The sequence below is a fragment of the Dromiciops gliroides genome, chromosome 3 (genome assembly GCF_019393635.1).
Source record: "Dromiciops gliroides isolate mDroGli1 chromosome 3, mDroGli1.pri, whole genome shotgun sequence".
In the NCBI taxonomy this organism is placed as follows: Eukaryota; Metazoa; Chordata; class Mammalia; order Microbiotheria; family Microbiotheriidae; genus Dromiciops; species Dromiciops gliroides.
Genome location: NC_057863.1, coordinates 605771791 through 605790404, shown reverse-complemented (window position 1 = coordinate 605790404; position 18614 = coordinate 605771791). Strand labels below are relative to the sequence as shown.

Genomic DNA, 18614 nt, shown 5'->3' with positions numbered 1-18614 from the left:
GCTGAGGAAGTCAGTGTCCATGCTGAAGTGCTCTACTATGAGGGCAGGAGTTGGAGAGGAGAGAAAGATTGTGAGCCATGTGCCAACCTCATTGAGGAAGCAAAGGGAGTAAACTAGAGGTCTGTAGACAACAGCTACAAGGATTGTGATTGGGTGGGAGATGTGTATTATGGGGACCTCACAGGAGGAGAGAGTACTGAGTGATGGAGGGAGGTGAGGAACCCTGGAGTATTCCAACTCCCCCACCCCAACCATTGAGCCAACGAGAAGACCAGAGGGGTGGCTGAGAAGAGTTAAGATGAAGGGAAGTTTGTTGCCTATGGAACAGGCATTTCAGAGGGCTTGGTGAAGGGATGGTCAGCAGTTGGCTAACACTTTGGGGTAAGGGGGCCAGGGGTACAGGAAAAGGGAATCAAGTGGTAGGCGGGGTGTGGGGAATAGGGTTTAGATAATAACAGGGATTTAGAATCAATGGAATGTGATTCAGATCACTGAATGGGAGACTCTGCTCTTACTGAGTGGAGATTCAGCAGAAGGCCTGTGCGATGTGAGATGGAAGGCCCAGTTTCACTTCTCTTCTCCCCTGTAAAGGCTGGAGATTCTTGTAACTCAGGTCATATAATTCATCGATTGGTGGGGTGGGACTGGATCTGCAGTAGGGAAGGGAATTGGTGATGACCAGGTCTGGGGTTGATTACATTTAGGAACCTTTCCATAACTCATTTGATTAGCTTCATCTTGGACCTTATGAGTTCCAAGCAAGAAAAGACAGGAAAAAAGGGGAAGCCTCACCAGATCTGAGTCAGAGATGGTTAATATGCTCCAATCTTGCATACTCTATTCATGCATATAGGGAATGCTATGTCCTTTTCCCCAAGACATTGTTTGTCTGATGGAAAATTCTCTTAACTAGTTAATTGTCATCATGACCAATGAGAGTATCCCTGTTCTGATCCCCAGTAAAGGCCTGCTCAGAGCATAACACACTTTGTCCAAATATCTGCCTGACTTTGTGACTGTTCATCTATCTTCAAGCTCCAGGAGGGCTTATGATCTCCAAAGCTGTGTTAGACTTAGAGACTAGATGAGGGTGGGTATATATGGTGTTGAGGTGGGATGGACTTAGGCACTGGCCTTAACAATTTGAACCAGCTTGTACCTTCACCCTTTGTCCTGTAGAATCCTGAGTTCCAGACTAGGTTTCTAGTCTGTATCTATTTAAAAACCTCCCTTAAGGCCTTTCTGATGGTGATGTTAATGTTGTTAATGTTATTAGCTTCACCTCCCTGAAGCTTAATCCCTGTGGAGGTAGGGGTGCTGGGGTGTGGGTAGGGATCGGGGTGGATGGACTTGGAATTGATGAAAAAGTCTCTGATCTTGGCTCAAGGAAGATCAGCTAAACTGCCACCCAAGATGAAAATCCTTGATTTAAAGCTGGTGTTTTATCACTTTGGGGGTTGACTCACCCAAATTGAGTGCTATATTAGATGTCTCTATTTCTTATCTCCCCTCCTGAGGAGAAGCCCCTTGAGGGCAGTGCCTGTGTCTTGTTTAGCCTCCAAAACCAAGTGTGTGATGGGCATTTCAAGAGTGAGTGTTAAATAGATGAAGAATGAATTTGTTAGCTTTCTGTCTCCTGCTAGAGTAGGAAGCATACTGTCTCCAAAGGAAACTGGGCTCTAATCTGGAGCCCTCCCTCTCTTTAAGGGTCTTTTCCCCGTGCATTATAACCCATCTCCTCTCTGATCTCCGAATCACCCATGGGTCAAGTAGTGTAACCGAGGGACGAGTTCTCCTGCCTCCTTGAGGGTTCCTCAGTCCTGACCAGTATCTGTCTGCTTATTACAGGATCTGTCTGGCTCGATAGATGATCTCCCCATGGGGACAGAAGGAGCTCTGAGCCCTGGTGTGAGCACTTCAGGGATTTCCAGCAGCCAAGGAGAACAGAGTAACCCAGCTCAGTCTCCTTTCTCTCCTCATACCTCCCCTCATCTGCCTGGGATCCGAGGGCCTTCCCCCTCCCCGGTGGGCTCTCCTGCCAGTGTTGCTCAGTCTCGCTCAGGACCACTCTCACCTGCTGCAGTGCCAGGTATGGGCAGGGGACTTAGTGCTGGCTTGGGCCTTTGCTGGAGGGGGAGGGAAGAGATCGGAGAAATCTTCACTTTAAAGATTGACAGTATCCTAAGTATACCACCCCTAGAGGTTTCTAGAATAGGACCTAACGGTGCCCCAGCCTGACCTCTGACTTAACACTTAGCCCTTCGGCCCTCTGAGGAATATGGATGCCCCCATCGGTATTTCTCCCCAGGCTTGGCTAACTTCTCTTCTTCTCCCTGGAGCAGGCACCCAGATGCCACCTCGGCCGCCCAGTGGCCAGTCAGATAGCATCATGCATCCTTCCATGAACCAGTCAAGCATTGCCCAGGATCGAGGTGAGAGGCTGACGCGTGGGGAAACTAAATTATTGGGAGCTAGAGAGAGCCCCAGCCCTTTCCAGAGTGCTGCCCAGGCCACATGGACTTTTTTTCCCCCATGAATCCGTGTTAGGGGCACTCAGCCCACCATGTCATTTGCCCACCCTCCACCAGAAGCTCCAGGCCTACATTTGCATAGTTAGTAGTGACTCAGGGCCTTCAGCGGGCGTGAGCACCTAGTGGTGAGGATGTTGGGAAAGTACCAGCATCTGTGGGTTTTCCTTCTTTCCTGAGGAACTCTGCCGGTGACCGACTCTTTTTCCCATAGGCTACATGCAGAGGAATCCTCAGATGCCCCAGTACAGCTCCCCTCAGCCTGGTTCTGCCTTATCTCCACGTCAGTCCTCAGGACAGATGCACGCAGGCATGGGCTCCTATCAGAACTCCATGGGGAGCTATGGGCCCCAGGGGGGTCAGTACGGCCCCCAAGGTGAGAATGATTTCCCCTTCATTTCTTCATCACTTGGCTTTCTAGGTTGGATGGGGGGTTTCCCCCCAGGTGGGGAGGCACGGCCCAGGAAAAAGTGAGAATCAGTTCTGTAGGTTCGACTGCTGTTGAACAATGGGGTCATTGTGGCAAACAAGGAATTCTTAGAGAAGTTGTTCATCACCAGGCACATATATGAGCTCCGAGTCCTTAGGAGAAGAGGGTAGTGCTACTCTTTGTCTTGCATAAGAAAGTTGGTTCTTCAGGAACAGTGACCAAGTCCCCATACAGTGTATGGGCCAAGATCAAATCTATCAGAGGATAAGCCCTGCCTCTAAAGTAGACTCTGTGGGGAGCCTGGAGTGAGCTTTCTGGGGCTCCAAATAGGAAAGAATTCCTTCAACATTAGAAAGGCCTAGATAGAAATAAAGCCAAATGTATAGGTTAGTTGGCTCCTCTTCTTTCAGCATCAGTTGGCTCACTTCCGCCCTCTCATCAGGCTGGCGTGTTGGCTGCTTTTTGATGTGGAGATCTCTCCCAGGTTCTGCGAAGCTACTCCAGCCATGGATGGATGTGTTCCCCTTTGCCTCTGCAGAGTTTTGAGGGTTGGGAGCTGTTCACCCAATAACTGCTTCTTTTCTCCTCTTCCTCCCAGGAGGCTACCCCAGGCAGCCAAACTATAATACCCTGCCCAACGCCAACTATGCAAGTGCAGGGATGGCGGGGAGCATGAACCCCATGGGTGCTGGGGCTCAGATGCATGGCCAGACCGGCATGCCACCCTACAGTGGCCTACCCCCAGGAAGGATGAGTCACGCCTCCATGGGCAGTCGGCCTTACGCTCCCAACATGGCCAACATGCCGCCTCAGGTTGGGTCGGGGATGTGCCCCCCACCTGGGGGCATGAACCGGAAAGCACAAGAAACCGCCGTTGCCATGCATGTTGCTGCCAACTCCATCCAAAACAGGTATGACAGATAAAGCACCAGCCCTGGATTCAGGAGGACCTGAGTTCAAATCCAGCCTCAAACACTTGACACTTAACTAGCTGTGTGATCCTGGGCAAGTCACTTAACCCCCATTGGCTTGTAAAAAGAGAGAGAGAGAGAGATCAGGGCAAAACAGGTATGACATAGGGCTTCCCTTTGGATTTCACCTGTCCTTCAGAGAGGGAAAAGGGACTCCATGGGGAAGAGACTCCTTTTTCCAGTACAGGGTCGCCCCTTCTCTGTGACTCAGAGGCATAGAGAATTGGCTAGAACACAGTGAGGTTCCATGACTTAGCCAGGGTCACACAGCCATCTATGTGTCTGAGGCAGAACTCGAACCCAGGCCTTCCTGGTTCTGAGGCCTGCTATCTCTCCCACTATTCTATGCTACATCTAATTCTTAGAATATGACTTGATATTTAGGATTTGGTGGTCAGTGCAGATACCCAGGAAAAAAAACATCAAACTAAAACAGACCTAGTTCCATAGACATTGTGCTGCTTTCTCCCTCCCTCCCCTCATGAATAGGTGTTCCTTCCCCTCCATGCCCTCTGGAGAGAAGGGTGTTCCTCATTTTCTTAGCCATGTGTTTAACAAATCTGTAAGACTGTCTTTCATAGTGGGTATGGCTGAAAGATGAGTTTTCAGTCTACTTTTTGCTCTCTGATGATCATACGATGATAAAGTTTGGGTTAATTATAATTATTTTCTGCTCTTCTTGAATTTAACTGCCCATCGGGCAGCTGGACCATTAAGAGGAATGGTGACTGTCAGTCCCTCAGCAGGTTGTGTGGTCCTGCTCACCATCACTAGATTTCTTCTAAAGTTACAGCCTTTGGTGGGTGGCCGAGAGAGGCCAGGGCAGAAAAATAATCTGGTGTGTGGGGGGGTGTGTGTGTGAATCCCTTGTCTCCAGTCTATTAGGCTCAAGTGATTAGGTTTGATGGCCAAAAAGTCCAACTCTTCGGTCTTCCCTGCTCATTGGTGGACATGGCATTGGCTTCATTGGACTGAGTCCAGCAGTTACAATTTGACTTTGGCCTTTGGCTCTCAGGCAGCCAGCCCAGCATCACTGGTGGTACCTGGGACTTTAAGTGGATCTTGATGCTATCAGGATTTAGATGGACTATAGAGGAAGGAGGAGGAGATTTCCTCCTTGAGGAAATCCTGTGACTATACAGAGGGGATTTGGTAGAAGGATGATGCCCAGAGCAGTCAGTCCTAGAAATGCAGTCTCCATGACAGGCCTGTGTGAGGGGGAAGTACTGCCCCCGGAACAGACAGGGTCAGTGGGCATCACACTGACCTGTGTTTTCTAGCCATCGGGCCAGACAGGACCCTTAAATGGGAAAAGAAGCCCAGGCAAAACAGGTAAAAGACATGCTTCTGACACCTTGACGTCTTAAAATGGAGCTGCTGTTTCCTGTTCAGGGCTTCTAAGCCCTCTTGCGAGCATCCTATGTGGGGAGATAGGAGATAAGACTATCTAGGTCAGCCTCTGCACAATTAGGTTTGCTTGGGACCCATTAGATGATTTGGGCTCATGCTGCCTTTTTGCCAAGCTGAAGAACAATTCTGCATACTCGGAGTTCCTAATTTACCCATATCTCTCTCATCTCTGCCTTCCCTCTTCAGGCCTCCAGGCTATCCCAATATGAATCAAGGGGCCATGATGGGAACTGGGCCTCCTTATGGGCAAGGACTTAACAGTATGGCTGGCATGATCAACCCTCAGGGTCCCCCCTATCCTATGGGTGGGAATATAGCCAACAATTCAGCAGGTAAGCTCTGGTTTGGTCTTATTGTTGTGAACCCTCATTGTCGGGGTTCGTGGGATCAGAACTGCTGTTGTAAGGCTTCAGTATTCTCTCATTCTCTAGGGATGGCAGCTAGCCCAGAGATGATGGGTCTCGGGGAAGTCAAATTAACGCCAGCCACCAAAATGAACAACAAGGCAGATGGAACACCTAAACCCGAGTCCAAATCCAAGGTAAAGCTTTGTCTTAACTCTTTGCTCTCCCCTGCCTAGACCTGGAGAATGGGGATGAATTCTAGGGTCTGGAGTACCAAAGTGGCACCAGTCAGAACAGCCTCTACCCATCCCTCCTCAGTTTTTTTTTTATTTATATTACTGTCTTCTGTTTTTATGTCATCTTTATTTCTGAATATCTGTTCCTCCCCTCCCCCACACACCACCCTCAATCAACCTGCCATTGCTTATAACAAAAAGTGAAGAAAGAGAAGGAGAAAAAACCAGTTGAACAAAACTAACTATCATGTTGAGTCTTACATGATGGGCAATATTCTACACCCATAGTCCCTCTCCTCTCAAAGGGGAGGTTGTATATTTTCTCATCTCTTCTTTGGGACCAAGCTTAGTTATTATAATTACATAGCATTTTTTTTTCTTTCAATTTACATGGTTATAATCATTGTACATATAGTTTGGTTCTGCTTATCTCACTCTGCCTCACTTCATGTAAGTCTTCCCATGCTTCTCTGGATTTCTTCATATTATTTCTTATGGTACAATGATATTTTATTCCATTCGTGTAACCACATTCATTTAGCCATTAGTAGCTCTTTTTTTTTCTACTTCTTACATAATGTAAAAGGTGCTACAATGTTATTTTTCTCTATATTGTGCCTTTCTGTCTAACTTCCTTAGCACTGTATGCCCAGAATGGGATCTCTGAGTTAACAGTATTGGACATTTTAGTCACTTCTTAGAAAAAATCTGAATTGCTTTCCAATATGGGTGAACTGATTCATGGCTCTACCAACAGTGAATATTGTTATACCTGTCTCAGCCCTTCCAACATTGACTCTCCCTATCTTTTGTCATCTTTACCATCTTGCCAGATAAAGGGGAAATCTCAGGGTTATTTTGGTTTAGTTTTCTCTTCATGATTTCTAGCATTCTTTCAAGTCATTGCTAATAGTCTGCAGTTCTTACTTTGAGAACGATTGGGTCATATCTTTTTTTTTAAGGCTGGGTGAGAGAGAGAGAGTGTGTGTGTGTGTGTGTGTGTGTGTGTGTGTGTGTGTGTGTGCGCACTCATGCATGCACACACATGAGCACATAGACTAAGAAACAGGAGGACCTGACTTCTGGTCCTGGCTCTGCTGTGGATTCTTTGTGACCTTGAGCTAGTCGCTTCTTTTCACTGTGCCTTCAGTTTCCTCCTGTATACAATGAGCTAATTGAACAAGGTGATCTCTGAGCTACCTCCCAGCACCTAAGCAGTAGTTTTACTCCTCCCTCCTTCTTTGTTCCTTCCCCTCAAGGACTTCTTCCTGCCACCTCATTGGATTGATGCTCCCCCTGGAGCAGTGCCTCCCACTGTCAAACAGTGATGGGCAGCCTGCATCGCTATGCTCAGAGCAGTGGTGATGGTGCATGTTTGACCACGTGCAGTTAGGGATGTGGAAGATGAAACTTGGGTCCTTCACTACCGTTGGAGGTTAGAAGGAATATTGTCTGATAGGACAGCATCTTAGAAATCTGACCTCATGGATCTTTTTCTGGAGTTGTATGACTGCACCTTTCCTAATCTCTGAGCCTCAGTTTCTCCTTCTGTAAAATAGAAATCAGAAATAAAAGTAGAATAGAAAAGATAAACATTAGAACCTTTCAGTTTTCTAGGGGCTGGTTCATCCTCCTGTGTCCTAAAAAGAAAGCACCTAATCTATTAGAGCTGAATGTGGGTCGCACTTGTGTGCTCTCCTTAGTCTTCTTGGGAAGGCCTTTCAAGCTCGCTCTCTCTGGCAAGTATGTGCCTCTGCAGCAACAGCTTTCTTTCCACCTTGAATACAAGCAATTCGGGTCCCATTCTTAGTTAAACTCAGGGTGGGAAAGCCCTGTGTTCTTCTTTGTCTTTATTCTTGCCCTTCTCCTCCCCTAACTAAGAACCTTGGGAGAGGAGAGCATTGGAACAGGCCTGGGATCTAGGCCTCATTCCCATGACCCTCTGACCTGCCCCCTCCCCTTCCAGAAGTCCAGTTCCTCCACCACCACCAATGAGAAGATCACCAAGTTGTACGAATTAGGGGGTGAGCCTGAGAGGAAGATCTGGGTGGACCGTTATCTTGCCTTCACGGAAGAGAAAGCAATGGGCATGACCAACCTGCCTGCTGTGGGCAGGAAACCCTTGGACCTCTACCGCCTCTACGTGTCTGTGAAGGAGATTGGCGGATTGACTCAGGTGAGTACACGACACTCAGATTCTTTCCCTTCCCTCAAATGATTTTATTAGGTGACAATCTAAGACTGTCCAAGACTTGTACACTCCCTACCCTCTGGGAGCTTATTGTCTAAGACGTTTAAAAAGGGCTTAGACTGCCATGAGAGGGACACAGACCACTAAGTAGAGGATATAAATGCGGGGTAAATGGAAGGCTAAGGGCCATTGGGGTTTTAGTTCCAGGCATGAGTGGGGCTAGAGAAGTTGTAGATTCTCAGGAAACCTTCCTCTATGCAGTAAGATTTCAAATGTGATTTGGAAGAGACATTGTCAGTTAAATAGGTGAGTAGAATTGTGTTTCAGAGCTCATTGGCATCTAACAAAGATAACTATGGGTCTCATCCCCACATTATTTGCGATCTAATTTGACAAAACAGAGGAGGGGAACACTGAGACGACCCTCTGTGGTCTGAGGTTGCTAGAGCAGTGTTGGGGGCTGGGGGGGGGTGGCGCACAGAATAGCTGAATTTGGAGTAGGTCTATGACCCAAGTGAAGGAGGGCTTTTTTTTTTTCTTTTGGAAACCTCAGTCAAGAGAATGAAACAATATCTCCCTTGGAAAGTGTCTCATCAGAGCCCACCAACCAGCTATGGAATATGAATTCCCATCCTCTGGGCTATTCGTTGCTCTCTTCCCACAAACACCCACAAAAGCAAACATTCTCTCCTCTAGTAGTCTCCCCAGGCCTCCTTCCATCAAGGAGGGGGTCTGATAGACCCCCTGAGAGTAATCCCTGCTCAGTGCACATAGTGCTGTTCTCCTTAGCACCTTTTCCCTCAGATAGAAGAAAAGGCATTGAATGATGGAATTTGCCTTGTAGAACATAGTGAACCTGTTTCCTTTGCTCAACTATATGCCATTTAGCAAATATTCCCTCAGCATCTACTTTTTGGATAGGACTGGCATAGTGTTTTTCAGAATTTAAAAGTTTTATAAGAAGTAGGAAGTGCCTACTATATGCCAAGGTCCGTGTTGGATCCCAGGGATATACACACAAAAACGAGATTGACCCTCAGGGGACTTACACTTCATCTGGGGAGAGTGACGTGTATAAATTAAAGTAAATATAAAACATAGCACCTCAGCAAACACCAGGTAACATCAGGGAATGAGAACAGCTTGACTTGGTGGCAAGAGTACAAGGTCTTTGGTGTCTAGAGACAGATTTTCTCCCCAGCCCTGATCACTTACTTGCCCCTTCGCCCACGGGCATCATGAACAAGTTATGTCTCACCTCTGAGCCTCAGTTTCCACTTTGTTGATCAAGAGGATTATTTAGGTCCCTGCGAACCATATTAATTAAGTGCTAAATGATAGACTTCTGACTATAAGTACAATAGGAATTCAAAGAAAAGAGCAATAAATGGGAAATAAATTGGTAGGCAGCTTCCTGGGGGAAAGGGGACTTGATTTGAACTGAGGAGTGTGTGTGTACATTTTGAAGTTTAAGTAATGAGAAGAGGACATTTGGTAGAAGGGATAGGAGGGAGAGCTTAGGAAGCCATGAAAAACCATGAGGAGACCTGGCTGACGATCAGAGAGAGGGAGATCATGGCACCTCAGTCAGCATCAGGGACTTCTGGGAAGCCAACATGGACACAACCCTGAGCTGATTTGGAGGAGAATCTAAAAGCAAAAATGGCAGACTGTTCTTCAGGAGCTCCCGATGCAATGGGGGAGACTGAGAAGACATATGTCCCAGAGTCTGGTTTGGAAAGCCTGTCCTGTCCTTAGTTCTGATAGCCAGTCCTCAGTTCACACCATTCCATGTTCCTAGCTTCGCCTGTTGGAGTCTTAGTCTTGGCATCTCCCTCAGAATCTTTCCTTCTTGGAATTTCAGAGAGTGCTTTGTTTGGACCTTTCTTAGGTCCTTTTATCTTGATCTGGATTCACTTCCCTATCTTTTTCTCCCTTCTAAACCATAAGCCCTCTGAGGTCAGGGACTGTATCACTCTGTACTTCCCCAGGGCCAGTATAGTACGTTGCATAGGTACCTGATAAACATTTGTGTCCTGCATGAATAAGACAGCAGACACACATTTAAGAAAAAGCCAAAACCAGCCAAGGAACATCTGTAAAGAAACTCCCCAGACAAGTGCTGACTATGGCCGCCATGCTTGGGCATCATCCTTAACCCACATCCTGGGTTTGTGAATTTGCACAGGAAGCACCCACTGGACGCTTGGGTTGGGGTGAGTGGTTATTCACCTCACCAAAGGATTCCCTGGAGGGTCCTTCTAAATAGCCTGCACTTCTTGTGTATCTGATAGAATAACAGCTTACATTTATGTACGATTTCCTGTGAAGGGATAATTATCCCCATTTTTTTACTGAAAAGGAAACTGAGGTTCAGTGTGGAAATGACTTGACCAAGGTCACATGACTTGTTGAGCCATGGACTTGCACCTGTGTCCCCTGGCTCCAAGTCTGATCCCCTTCCTGCTGTATGTGCTATGCTGTCTGTCACCATAGGATGAGCCCCTTCATTGCATAGAGTGAAGTATGCCTGCATTACATTTTTCTCCAGCATATTTACCTTCTGAATTCTATGCCACCCTAATCAAGACAAAACTTCATCTCTGGCTGAGCTCTGGTCGCTGGGAGGTCCAGGGTATCCTAGTTGATGAAAGGGGAAGCCAGGGAGGAATTCAGCCTGAATACTCTGTAGCTGCTTGAGAGTTGGTGGGGGATTGTGGAAGGGCCCTGGGAGTTCCCAGAGCATGGGGCTCTTCTGCAGAGGGAAGAGGCAGCCTAAACCCATTCGGCCAGCTTCCTGACCCCCTGGTTGCTTATGCAGGTCAATAAGAACAAGAAGTGGCGTGAACTGGCCACCAACCTCAACGTGGGCACCTCAAGTAGTGCGGCCAGCTCCTTGAAGAAGCAGTACATCCAGTGTCTCTATGCGTTTGAGTGCAAAATTGAGCGGGGAGAAGACCCGCCCCCAGATATCTTTGCAGCCGCAGATTCCAAGAAGTCCCAGCCCAAGATCCAGCCACCATCCCCAGGTGAGACTGCCTCAGGTATCTCCTGCCAACCCCAGCTGAATGGTGTCCTTGGGTCCCTGCTGGGGGAGGGGGAGCCCCTTGCTAAGGCCCTGGATTCCAGCCTTGCCCCCAGGGTGCTGCCCCTGAGTCCTCCCACACCAAGGCCCTTCACATGCTAATTGTGACCCAGCCTGGAATGTGGAGCCCAACGCTGGCTTGAGCTGGCAGGGTGAGGAGGTAGCCGGCGTGCCACCGTTAGGTTTTAATTCTCAGTGTGCACCTGGCAAGGCGCCAAATGTTTGTAAATCAGCGAGTGGGAGGGCCAGCAGGGGGTGGGGGGGAAACAACAAATGGCCCCGAGGCTGGGGATGTCTGGGAGCCTCCACTCACTGATGTCAGCGCCTTAGAATGTGGCCCAGACCGAGCCTGGAATTCCCAGGGGAGCCGAGATGGAAATGAATGGGGAGGCCAGGGGGCGGGGGAGGGGTTGTGAATGAAACTCCCTGCTGCCAGGGACTCTGCCCACCCTCCTCGCAGAGCTGTGGCCACAGCCGGGAGGGGAGAATGGACAGGGTGCCAGGAAGGTGGGGTGTAAACAAACATGCCCTGGTGCTGACCTCTGAGGATTTTAATGAATAGCTGAAATGACTCATCAGCCAGCACGGCTGAAGCCATGGGATATCGGCTGCTGGGAATGGTAACTAATGGAAACATTAATTACCAGTAGTAGAGGAGCGGCTGAAGCTGGGTGATGGCAGGTTGGCCGGTGCTTACAGAGAGGCTGTCCAGCCTTCTCCAGGAAGGCAGCGGGCTTGGGGGCCAGAAGACCAGAGGACCGTTGCATGGAGCCCCTGTGTGCTTGGTCACCAGCTACTTGGGTTCTCCAGAGGGTCCCCTCCCCTTTGGATGGTTACCATGGCTTTTTGTTTTGTTTTTTGTAACAAATCGCTTGCCAGCTTCTCATGGCTCCTTCTTGGTGTTGTAAATATTCCTTGTCAATTCTTGGCCTTCTTGATATGTGGAAGGGGAATAGCTAGGAACCACAGAAGTCCAGAGTTGCTCTCTTAATGATCAGGTGGTTCTCTCCCCCGCCCCTTTCCTCTCTCAGTGCTTTTTATAAGAGAAGTAAGGACTGAAGAAATAGTCCTAGGAAAAGAATTGTCACCCATATGTAACAGGTGTCTCTCCGTCTTCGCCCATCCACGGACTTTTCTGTGGAAATACATACGAAGGTTAGGAATTTTCTGCAAAGGTGCTCATTATTCTGTCTCTCTGTTTGCAGCGGGGTCAGGGTCCATGCAGGGGCCACAAACCCCTCAGTCAACCAGCAGTTCCATGGCAGAAGGAGGAGACTTGAAGCCACCAACTCCAGCATCCACCCCACATAGTCAGATGCCCCCTTTGCCAGGCATCAGGTAACCCTAGCACCAGGTGTGGGGGCCCACGTATTGGGGGGGGGACTAGCCACATGGTCACTCGGGAAGCGCCTTCCTCTCCCAGAAGCTAAATCTAACACAGATAGAAGGGATTTGGCCATGGGGTGTCTGCCAGCAGGCATCAGGAGAGGAGTAGAGAAGGACTGATGATGAGTCTGCTTCTCATTCATTCTTCTGGTTCCCGAGCAGGAGCAACTCTGTGGGGATCCAGGATGCCTTTACTGATGGAAGTGACCCCACGTTCCAAAAGCGAAATTCCATGACTCCGAACCCTGGGTACCAGCCCAGCATGAATACCTCTGACATGATGGGGCGCATGTCCTATGAGCCAAATAAGGATCCTTACGGCAGCATGAGGAAAGGTGACTGTGCTCCAGAGTCCTCCCCTTCCTCTTGCACTCCAGCACCCTCCTGGTCCCTCCTCCTCTCTTCTCCAGCCTGTACCATGTCACCTATCCATTCATCTTCACAGCGGAGACTTTTGGCTCGACTTGCCATGTGTTTTGAGCCTGTCACAGAATGAACAGAGGGCAAGTCAGACCCAAGCTTGGAGATAGCCCTAACTTGTGTCTAGAGTTCTCTGTTCCCTTATCCCCAGAAGAGAGGGCAGGAGGCCTACCCATCCTTCTTACTGTCTTCCTGTCTTCTACTTCTAGCTCCAGGAAATGATCCTTTCGTGTCCTCAGGGCAGGGCCCCAACAGTGGGATGGGGGACCCCTACAACCGTGCCACAGGCCCTGGTTTGGGGAATATGGCAATGGGACAGAGGCAACATTACCCCTATGGAGGCCCCTACGACAGAGTGAGGTGAGTGCCCGCCTTCCTCGGGGTAGGTTAGAGTGGAGCTCTTCGGGGCTTATTGTCATTTTCCTCACAACTCTTTGATGTGGCTCATGCAGCAGTGTTTCCCCCATTTCATAGATGGAGACGCTGGCTCGGGGAGCTTGTGATCTGACTGAGGTCACCGATGGCTCAGCACTGGGCACGTGGGTTCCACCGAGCCAGCCTGCTGCCTCCTCTGCAGGCTCTGTCTTCCATCTTGTAAGAGTCCTTCTGTTTCTCTTTGGCTTAGGGCGGAGTCCGGACTAGGGCCCGAGGGAAACATGGGCACGGGGGCCCCACAGCCAAACCTCATGCCTTCCAACCCGGACTCGGGGATGTACTCTCCCAGCCGCTACCCCCCGCAGCAGCAGCAGCAGCCACAGCAGCAGCAACAGCCGCCGCAGCCACGGTCAGTAAATGAGCACAGGCCTCGCCTCAGGCTTCCCTGGCTTTTCCCTTCTCTTCCTCATTCTCTTTTCTGTCTTGCAGACACGATTCCTATGGCAATCAGTTTTCCACTCAAGGCACCCCTTCCGGCAGCCCATTCCCCAGCCAGCAAACTACAATGTACCAACAGCAGCAGCAGGTGAGCATGGGGCCCAAAATGAGGTCACCTCAAATGTGGAAAGTTCTTGGGGAACTCACGCAGCCTGATAGGAAGCAGGAGAAGTTTACTGATGTTTTTAATTAGTCTTTGCTATTTGGTGGTGACACTTGACCATCTTGTAGAAACTTGGGTATAGGGATGCACTTATTTTGTGGCTGCACCATTGAGCCCCTCAGAGCTCTCCTCAGGGACTAGGAAATAAGTCCCAGACCAGTCCTGGATCCAGACTGCCACATTGATCTTTTGCTTTTGTTGCCCTGTGAGATACAGGGAGGAACCCTTTCTGGGTGTGGGGCACCTAATGCCAGGCTGGGTTAAAGCCCTGGTTTGTTTGTATTCCTTATCATGTGGGCCTGCTGCAGGGAGGTCTGTGTTGGGGAAATGGAGGTGATGTGAAAACAAAGGGTGCCAATAAAACCGTCAGGGGAGGGGAGAGGTACCTGAAGCCGGCTCTTCTGCTGCTGCTGCTGCACCACCACCCCCCCAGGGTGTCTGATGGCAGCAAGTCCATCTGGGCTTCCCTCCCCTCCCGCTGTCTCTGGCTCCTAGAACACCACACACACCTTTTCCTCTACTTGTCCTCTTCCTAGAATTATAAGCGGCCAATGGATGGCACCTATGGTCCTCCAGCCAAGCGCCACGAAGGGGAGATGTACAGCGTACCATATAGCAGCGGACAAGGCCAGCCGCCACAGCAGCAGTTGCCCCCAGCCCAACCCCAGCCAACCAGCCAACAGCAGCCAGCCCAGCCGTCTCCCCAGCAGGACGTGTACAACCAATATGGGAATGCATATCCCACCGCTGGTGCTGACCGCCGGCCGGCAGGAGGCCCTCAGAACCAATTCCCATTCCAGTTTGGCCGAGACCGGGTCTCGGCACCCCCCGGCTCTAATGCCCAGCAGAGCATGCCACCCCAGATGATGGGTGGTCCCATGCAGCCAACTACAGAGGGCCCCCAACAGGGCACCATGTGGCAAGGGCGCAATGATATGGGCTACAACTACCCCAATCGGCAGAACACAGGCTCTGCCCCTCAGGGGCCTGCCTACCACGGGGTGAACCGAACAGATGAAATGCTGCACACAGATCAGAGGGTCAATCATGAGGGCCCGTGGCCTTCCCACGGCACCCGCCAGCCTCCATATGGTCCCTCGGCTCCTGTGCCCCCCATGACAAGGCCCCCTCAATCTAACTATCAGCCCCCGCCCAGCATGCAGAATCACATTCCTCAGGTATCCAGCCCCGCCCCCCTTCCCCGGCCCCTGGAGAACCGCACGTCGCCCAGCAAGTCTCCATTCCTACACTCGGGGATGAAGATGCAGAAGGCAGGTCCTCCGGTGCCTGCCTCACACATAGCGCCTGCCCCTGTGCAGCCCCCTCTGATCAGGCGGGATATCACCTTCCCTCCCGGCTCCGTGGAAGCTACACAGCCTGTGTTGAAACCTAGGAGGCGGCTCACGACGAAAGATATCGGTAAGGAGACTTCCCGAGAAGAGCCACCTGTCGGCTCACTTTCCCACTGGAGATGAGGGATGATTAATCACTTCCAAAACTGACAAAGGGTTCGACCCAGACTAAACTTTAGCCTCCCTCTTCTGCCCTGAGAGAGGGCATTTATTTGCCCTGTACCTTGAGGGTCCTTGTACTTAACTGGGTTCAGGGCTTCCTGGTGAGCCTTGGGGAGCTCACACTATGCCCAAAGGGGCCTGCCAGTTTTCATTTTGCCCAGTCCTCACTACCTGCCCCATGGGACACGAGAAAATGTCAGTCACAGTTTATTGGCAGAGCCAAGGCCAGAGCCCAGATCTTACTTCCCGGTCTGTTGTTCATCTGCTCTAACACCAGCATGACGAGGCCCTTGTGGCGCCGTCACCAATCATTTTCTTATCCAGAGCAGAGGGGGGCGGAGCGGGGGGATTCTGGGTTAGTGCTGCTTCAGGAAAGCAAGTTGACCTCTCCTGGTTTCTATCCAGGCCCCAAAAAAGGGCTGACACACAAAACATTTGCCTTGGATTCCCATTGGCTTTGTTCATTTTGATGGGTGGAGTTAATGCAATAGCCTCTCTAAAGCCCTCTGCCTGTGTGCTGGCTGCCATCTACATCCTTGGGCCTGGTACAAGCACCAGCTCTAGGCCCATCATTAACAAAGGCAATAGCACTTGAGTGGTTCCTCTGGGAGAGGTGGGTGGGCAGCTGGACACAGGCTCCTCCTCAAGCCCTCCGCAGCCCCGAAGGAGCCACCTGGCTGACCACTGCGGGGGCGGGCACTGTGTTTCAGGAACTCCAGAGGCCTGGCGGGTGATGATGTCCCTCAAGTCAGGGCTGTTGGCAGAGAGCACGTGGGCCTTAGACACCATTAACATCCTGCTGTATGATGACAACAGCATCATGACCTTCAACTTGGGCCAGGTGAGTGCCCGCGGCTGGGGGAGGGGGCTCCAGTCAGCACAGAGTCTGGACAAGGGATTGTCCCTGAGCTCCTTCATCGGGTTGATGATCCCGGGATCTGTGCTTAACTCCAGAACAGTGTCTGGACCTGGAGTCTTTATAATTTTGCCTTTGAACTTGGCCCGTTCAAGGGGGAGGTTGGAGGATGGGACAGATGCTAAGGAATACTTTTTTTAAATTTCTTTTGGATATTGATGTAAAACGTAGATTCTCTTCCTAGAATCAGCAAAGTATATTCCCACATGAAGTCACCTCTCACCTTTTTTGTGTCTTGGACCCCTTTGGCATCTGCTAAAGCCCCTTATCAGCATAATGCTTTTGAATACCTAAAATGGAATATGTAGAATTCCAAAGAAAGCCAATTCTATTTGAAATACAGTCTACAATGGGGTAATCGAGCATTGGGTCTCACAACCACAGTGATTTCAAAGCAGCGATAGAGCAGAAGTAGTGTATTATTGAGTATTAGCAATGACTGGAATGGGGCACGATGCTACTTGTGATTTCTATTGGTAACAAAGTCCTGGGGTTGGTTGCCTAGAATTGTAATCAAAGGAAAGGCTAAATTTCAGTTGAAGGTTGGTGAAAATAAAGGTGTGAATTTGTTTCCTCTCCAAGCTCACAGACCCTCTGAATTCTCTCCCACAGACCCTGGGGGTCTCTTAGCCTCATTTCTTGGCTCTAGCTCAGTTGAGTCCATACTTCTTTGCTGTGTTAGTTTCTTCACAGCATGGCCCTAGTGCTTTCAAGCTCTGCTGTGAGAATGTGGGGGAAAGTCAAAATTAATGTTGAAGCAACTTTTGATTTTTTTAAAGTATTGTTTGTTTACAAAGTTGAAACTCCCGGGCCTTCCGTCAGGAAGACATGGGCTTTTTTTTTTTTTATTTTTCAAAATTTGAATGTCTCCGTTCTTTTTTTTTTTTTTTACATATAAGGTATTTTATTTTTTCCATTACATGTAAAGATAGTTCTCAACTTTTGTTTATACAAGTTTTACAATTTCAAATTTTTTCCCCTCCCTCCCCCCTCCCCTAGACAGCAGGTAGTCTGATATATATCTATCTATATACATATGTCTATATACATATAGATATAGACATAATAACATTAATCCTATTTCTGCATTAATCCTGTTATAAGAGAAAAAATCAGAGCAGTAACGCAAAACCTCAAAATAGAAAAAAAAAATAACAGCACCCAAAACAAAAAAAATAGTATGGTTCAATCAGCATCTATACTCCACAGTTCTTTTTTTTTTTTTTTTTTCCAGTGAGGCAATTGGGGTTAAGTGACTTGCCCAGGGTCACACAGCTAGTAAGTGTTAAGTGTCTGAGGTCGGATTTGAACTCAGGTACTCCTGACTCCAGGGCTGGTGCTCTGTCCACTGCACCACCTAGCTGCCCCAGACATGGGCTTTTTTACCTTTTCCAGTACTGGGGATGGATTTGTGTTCACACTCGGGCTTGCTGATACACACATGTAGATCCGTAAAATGCTCAAGCTGGAAGGAACCTCAGCATCTTATCTCATCCCCATGTCCATTTGTCTCTCCGCCCCCAACCCCCAAATTCTATAAATGAGGACCCAAAAGCCCATGGACAGCTGAGGCCTCTCGGGGAGAGCAGGGGAGGAGGGGGCGGGTAATCTTGCTCCTTGGCCATCCTTCCTCACTGGTCCATCGTCTTCCATATAGTTCTAGACTCTGCTGCCTAACAGGATAGGAAGAGGATCCAGAGAAGGCAAAGAAAAATGCCAGCGGGAGGGAAGCCAAACAGATAAAGGAGTGGGGATGATTGGGTTGGTTGGAGTAGATGAAGGGGTAAAGGCCCTTTGGCCTTTGAGCTGCTCTATCGCCATTGGTGGCCAGACTCAAGCTAGAGGAGCTTCCTGAACGGTCACTCTGTGTGCTCGATGGCGCATACTCGTTCTGAGTGGGGAGCCAGGGAAGGGAAGGAGCATTGGTGTAGCGCTTGCCGTGTGCTGAGCGCTTTCTTTACCAGTGTCTCCCTGGATAACTGCAGGAAAGAGGTCTTGGCCTCAGAGGCCCCTCCCATGGTAGAATTCCTCACCTGGGCCCCTTTTTCCTCTCATTGGCTCCTCTTCTTTCTATTCCAGCTGCCGGGACTGTTGGAGCTGCTCGTGGAATATTTCCGGCGTTGCTTGATTGAGATCTTTGGCATTCT

At 49.4% G+C, this 18614-nt stretch overlaps 1 protein-coding gene across 2 annotated transcripts in view; it reads left to right on the top strand.

Annotated features, from left to right (window-relative positions):
* ARID1A (AT-rich interaction domain 1A) overlaps nucleotides 1-18614 on the top strand; it is a 95890-nt gene that overhangs the window by 74254 nt on the left and 3022 nt on the right. Inside the window, exons 5-20 of one of the 2 annotated variants that reach the window (XM_043992317.1) lie at nucleotides 1849-2089; nucleotides 2343-2432; nucleotides 2743-2904; nucleotides 3557-3869; nucleotides 5526-5671; nucleotides 5771-5880; nucleotides 7886-8095; nucleotides 10932-11139; nucleotides 12401-12533; nucleotides 12744-12916; nucleotides 13211-13361; nucleotides 13627-13785; nucleotides 13866-13962; nucleotides 14574-15456; nucleotides 16262-16392; nucleotides 18547-18614. The exon at nucleotides 18547-18614 is cut by the window's right edge and continues 3022 nt beyond it. In XM_043992317.1, coding sequence (XP_043848252.1) covers nucleotides 1849-2089; nucleotides 2343-2432; nucleotides 2743-2904; nucleotides 3557-3869; nucleotides 5526-5671; nucleotides 5771-5880; nucleotides 7886-8095; nucleotides 10932-11139; nucleotides 12401-12533; nucleotides 12744-12916; nucleotides 13211-13361; nucleotides 13627-13785; nucleotides 13866-13962; nucleotides 14574-15456; nucleotides 16262-16392; nucleotides 18547-18614 — 3275 coding nt within the window. Of the gene's footprint in view, nucleotides 1-1848; nucleotides 2090-2339; nucleotides 2433-2742; nucleotides 2905-3556; nucleotides 3870-5525; nucleotides 5672-5770; nucleotides 5881-7885; nucleotides 8096-10931; nucleotides 11140-12400; nucleotides 12534-12743; nucleotides 12917-13210; nucleotides 13362-13626; nucleotides 13786-13865; nucleotides 13963-14573; nucleotides 15457-16261; nucleotides 16393-18546 lie in introns of both variants that reach the window. The other variant, XM_043992316.1, reaches the window with a different exon arrangement.